The sequence below is a fragment of the Budorcas taxicolor genome, chromosome X (assembly GCF_023091745.1).
Source record: "Budorcas taxicolor isolate Tak-1 chromosome X, Takin1.1, whole genome shotgun sequence".
NCBI lineage: Eukaryota > Metazoa > Chordata > Mammalia > Artiodactyla > Bovidae > Budorcas > Budorcas taxicolor.
Genome location: NC_068935.1, coordinates 118,638,356 through 118,643,823, shown reverse-complemented (window position 1 = coordinate 118,643,823; position 5,468 = coordinate 118,638,356). Strand labels below are relative to the sequence as shown.

The following is a 5,468-nucleotide window of genomic DNA, read 5'->3' as shown; positions in this document are numbered from 1 at the left end:
CAGTTGTCAAAGTTGGAGGTGACGTGAGTTACTAGTGTGGGGACACATCTCCGCACCCCCAACCCCTTTTCCGGCCAAAAAGAGGGGACTGCACAACCTCAGGCCACCCTGCCCCTGCTCTCAGACCAGGGGATCCAGCCTAGTTCTTAGGCCCCAAGACCATCTGCTAACCCCTAGTGGGTGTCGGGAAAGAATGCCTCGGTTAGGCTCTGCTGAACTTCGGCTCTGCTCAATAGAGTAAGAGCCCCGAGCCCTGTGGAGTGAAGGCGAAACATTCGGGGGGACTGAGGGTCTCCACGCCCCAGAACGGTGGCTACACGTAACACCCCACCCACCGCGACTCAGACGTGGACCATCCGGGCAGCACCTCGGCAGCTCTAAAGAATGAGGGGCTCCCTTACTGTAATCGAGGGCACGGGACACAGAGAGGAGGGGGACACAGAGAGGAGGGGACCACGGTCCAAGGAGCTGGCAGCCAGTCAGCAGAGGGAGGATGTCAGGGCTCAGGAGGAGTCAGGGGGACGACCATCCTTCCCATCACATGGACCACTCAGGACCCTCCCCTGTGCTCAGCATTTCCTCCCGGCCAAACACAGGGAAGGGTGGCTGCGGTCTGAGAGGGGAAGTTAGAGTGTAGTCATAAAGGGGCAGCTGCCAGACAGCAAAAGGGCAGATCCCGGGACCCTTTGGTGGAGGGCTGAGCAGTCCCTCCTCTCTTCCTCTGGAGTGACAAGAAAGGAGGCAGTGTCAACTTCAGAGCAGGAGAGGGAACAGGGTGTGTGCAGAGTTGGGGTGGGGGTGGGGTTCGGATATGGGGGAGTCTTGTCCCAATTTTCATCCTGATTCTAAATGTGAATTAAGAGAACCTGCCTCCCCTGCCAACCCCGACAGGCCCCCCTCTAACAATCAGGCAGGGCTCTCTGACTGTGCCCCAGTGCTCACTCTCATATCTTCCTCAGGGGTCTCAGGGGATAGGCTCACCAGGAGAACAGCAGCCCTGTGGGTCCTAGAGCACTGGCCTGAAAGACCCCTCAGAGGCAGCCTTGGTTCAAGTCGGGGAGGACTCTCCCTGGTGAAGGTGCTCACAGAATCTCCTTGTCCTTACTTTAGGTGCCCTCGGTGCCTTCACGCCCACCTGCAGTCCGTGACCTGTGTCATCATGCCTTGGAGGCACAACAATAAGTACCATGCCTGTGTGAAATGCTACCAGGTCCGGAGGGACACTCAGTGTCTCCAGGAGGCCCAGGCCAGTGCTGCTGCAGCTGCAGAAGAGGAGTGCCCCTCCTCCCCCTTTTCTGGCCCTCGGGGTTCTCCCCCGAGCTCCCCTGCTGCTGGTGAAAGCCAGAAGCTTCAGGGAGCTTCAGCCACTAGCTCTCCTGATGCAGGGCATTCCTGTGCAGGATCTGATGAAGGTGCCCAGGGCCCAGAGGAAGAAAGTGCAGGTGCCTCCCGGGCAGCCCTGGCCACTCAGAGCATTCGCAAAGATCCTCTGACCAGGAAGGCCAGCATGCTGGTGGAGTTCCTGCTGGAGAAGTACAGCAAGAAGGAGCCCATCACGCAGAACGCCCTGCTGACAGTCATCAACAGGAAGTATAGGCAGCACTTCTCCGAGATCCTCAGGAAAGCCTCTGAGCGCATGGAGCTGGTGTTTGGCCTGGAGCTGAAGGAAGTCGACCGCAGCAGGAACATCTATGTCCTCATCAGCAAGCTCAGCCTCGGGGGTGACGAAGGTCCGAGTGATGAGAAGGGGCTGCCCAAGTCCGGTCTCCTCATGGTGCTCCTGGGGTTCATCTTCATGAAGGGGAACCGGGCCACCGAGGAGGAGGTCTGGGAATTTCTCAGTGTGTTGGGGGTCTATGCTGGGAGGAAGCACCCGATCTTTGGGGAGCCTAGAAGGCTCATCACCAAAGATCTGGTGCAGAAGAAGTACCTGAAGTACCTCCAGGTGCCCAACAGTGATCCTCTGTGCTACGAGTTCCTGTGGGGCCCAAGGGCTTGTGCTGAGACCAGTAAGATGAAGGTGCTGGAGGTTCTGGCCAAGATCCATGATATGGTCCTTAGTTCCTTCCGAGACCTCTATGACCAGGCTCTGAGAGATCAAGCGGAGAGAGCAGGGCTGAGAGGTGCAACGCAGGATCCAGCTATGGCTGAGGCCAGTGCCCCTTCCAGGGCCAAGTCCTGCAGCTCTTCCCACATCTAAGGAGGGAGGCCTGGGCACTTTGTTCCCTTTGTGTTGGAAGAGAGCAATCATGCTCCTAAATAGTGCAGAGTGGTAGGGGTGGAGGGAACAATACCCATGTGTTCTTACAGTTTTAAGTAGTAAGGGAGTTTACCTGTAGTTCATTTTAATAAAATATGTATCTTTTCCCCTTTATCCACAGGAGAAATATCCAGGGAAAGATGATTCAAAGTAGATAGATAAAGAGATGAGGGAGGTGTTAAGTATTTTGTAATGTTACTACTTTTGATAAGGTTTATAGTGCTTCAGAATACAAATGTATGGATCATATAAACTATAGTTCTTTGCTGTTTTAAAGTTTTGAAAGCCACAGTCTGGGTATTTGTAAAACACATTGGAAGTACTGAATATATTGTTCACAATCCAAACAAGGTAACATGACTTTGGAACAGAATTTTCTTGAAGAGTAGTCAAGCTTCTAAAGAGTGAAAGGTGGTAGGAGTGAAGCAAACCAAGTTTAGATCTCATTACTGTTTTACATGACTAACTTCTACACATTATTTATTTCCTTTTCTCCAAATGTTTTTACTTCTGAGTTTGTTTTTGTTCAGAATATTAATTTGGTAATGATACTGCTGTTACATTTATTGCTGTTTTAAGAGCTTTAAAGTTACAGTTTTGGTAGGTGTAAAAAAGTTCACAAACCATCTTTATTGTCTCCATGATCTGGAAGTAGGTAACACGGCACTGAAGGAGAGATTTTCACGGTAATGCAAAAGATGACCACAGAAAATACTGAGAAACAAAAAGAAGTGGAGGAAAAGAGTCTTTAAGTTGTTGTTTACCTTATTTCTTTTAAACTTTCTATTAGTAAAAAAAATTTTTTTGACTTATTTAGCTCATTTAAGAATATTTGTTTCTTTTGTCCTAATTCACTGCATATTCTCTGCTATCTCACAGATTAAAAATAAACTCAGATGGGTAGGTGGTATTTCAGGGGTTTATAATAATCATAACTTACATTTATTATAGACCAATACTTATTAAAGAGTATGCCACTACTTTATATGTAGTACATGCATTCCAGCATTCATGCAGGATAGGATTTACCCTAACCCTATACTACTGGAAGTTAAGGTAAGAAACCTGATCTATGACTGAGGGGCCACTGACTCCAGAAGAGTGGAGCCCTATAATGTTCTGCTCCTCAGAAGGCCCCAATAGCTTTGCACACATCTGGTTCATCCTATCTTCCAATCCAGAACTTCCAAGAAAGTAATGCCTTTGTCCTGAGGAACACAGCCTCAGATGAGTGGAGGGTGGAGTCTGAGTCCAGTCAGGAGTTAGGATGAGGTCCCTGAACGAGGGGCTAGAGGACTACTTAGCCCAGAACAGAGGAGACTGGAGACCCACCCCTGATGTCAGCCATACATGGTCCAGGACAAAGCTTTCTGGCTGAAGTGCCCCTTTCCACTGGGAGTGGTCTCAGAGAGGTGAGAGCCTTGGTCTACTAGGAGAAGCCTCACTCAGTACAGAGTAGAAAACTAGTGACTCCAAATGAGGATATAGGGACTGCACTTAGAACACAGCCCTACCACTCAACACCTCGCACTGGCAAATTTGGGAATGCGGGCATGATGCACCCCACACATTTAGACCATCTCAGGAGGTGAGGAACTTGGGCTCAGGGGCCAGCCTCAGGAGGAATTCCAGGTCAGGCCAAGAGTCAAGCAGAGGACCATGAGGACTAAGGGAACCACTCACATTATAAAGGTGGGGACACCATAGAATCCCTCCCCTAGGGTCAGCCACGAGTGACCACAGGCAGGCATGCCCACGAGGGAGCCTTCACATCCTCTGAGGTGGTCTCAGGGAATTCAAGGCTGTAGCATGAGAAGACAGGCCTCCCTTGGACATGGGAAATCAGTGTGAGGACCTGGAGAGAGGACCGAGGGGAACCCCAACCCAAAGGAGAAAGGAACACATAGCCCCAGCACCGTTTCAGCTCTGGGAGTCCCAGGCAGAGGTAGTCAGATGTGTCACCCACTTGCTTCCAGCTTGGGAGGACTCCGGTCGATATGGGGAAGAGGCCCAGACCCTGAGAGAGAGAGTACTCTCGAGGTCACCATCCCCAGAGCAAGGGAGGCCAGAGAATCCTGTCCTCTGCTGTTAGTTCTCAGAAGTGCCCCAAAACACCTGTGGGTAAACATGGCCTACTTTGACTTCTACATCTGGGGACTGAGGGTGCTATGGGCTTAGGTATAAGGCTGGCTGACAAGGCATAAGGGAAATTTCCGGGTGGTCTAGTCATTAGGGGGAGGACCAGGGGATGCAGGGGAACATGAAAACCATAACAATGGGGCAACCATAATCTGTCCCTGCTGTCAGTACTGGCAGACACTTGGAGAGATGTCAGGCTGAGCGGAGGCAACCGTCGATCCCCCTCAGGGTGACAGAAAAGTGAGGACAGTAATACTGAAGACGGAGGATATATAGGTCTTCCCAGGAGTCAAACTGAGGAGCCCGAGCGGGCCAGCCATCAGTTCAGTTCAGTTGCTCAGTTGTGCCTATTTCTTTGCGACCCCATGGACTGCAGCATGCCAGGCTTCCCTGTCCATCACCCACTCCTGGACCTTCTCAAACTCACATCCATTTAACTGGTAATGCCATCCAAACATCTCATTCTCTATTGGCCCCATCTTGTCCTGCCTTCTGTATTTCCCACCATCAGGGCCTTTTCCACTGAGTCAGTTCTTCACATCAGGTGGCCAAAGTATTGGAGTTTCAGCTTCAGCTATTGAGGACTGATTTCCTTTGAGACTGACTGGTTTGATCTTGCAGTTCAAGGACTCACAAGAGTCTTCTCCAACACTACAGTTCAAAAGCATCAATTCTTCAGCTTTCATCTTACTTTATAGTCTGACTTATGACTACTGGAAAAACCATAGCTTTGAGTAGCCAGACCTTTGCTGGCAAGGAAATGTCTCTGCTTTCTAACATGCTGTCTAGGTTAGTCATAGCTTTTCTTCCAGGGAACAGGCATCTTTTAAACTTTGATGACTGTAGTCACCATCTAGAGTGATTTTGGAGCCCCCCAAAAAAAGTCTGTCACTGTTTCCATTATTTCCCCATCTATTTGCCATGAAGTGATCTGACCTGGTGCCATCCATGATATTACTTTTTTGAATGTTGAGTTTTAAGCCAACTTTTTCACTCTCCTCTTTCACTTTTATCAAGAGGCTCTTTAGTTCTTCTTCATTTTCTTCCATAAGGGTGGTGTCATATGTGT

At 49.9% G+C, this 5,468-nt stretch overlaps 1 protein-coding gene across 1 annotated transcript; it reads left to right on the top strand.

Moving 5' to 3' along the window:
• The first annotated feature begins 1,159 nt into the window (after window positions 1–1,159).
• Window positions 1,160–2,200, top strand: LOC128069652 (melanoma-associated antigen B17-like). Its single transcript, XM_052662771.1, has one exon. It carries the CDS (start codon window positions 1,160–1,162, stop codon window positions 2,198–2,200), a length of 1,041 nt encoding a protein of 346 aa, XP_052518731.1.
• Window positions 2,201–5,468: the final 3,268 nt, after the last annotated feature.

What these genes read in the sequence shown, in the direction of transcription:
- LOC128069652 (XM_052662771.1), top strand. Translation starts at nt 1,160, where the DNA reads ATGCCTTGGAGGCACAACAATAAGTACCATGCCTGTGTGAAATGCTAC.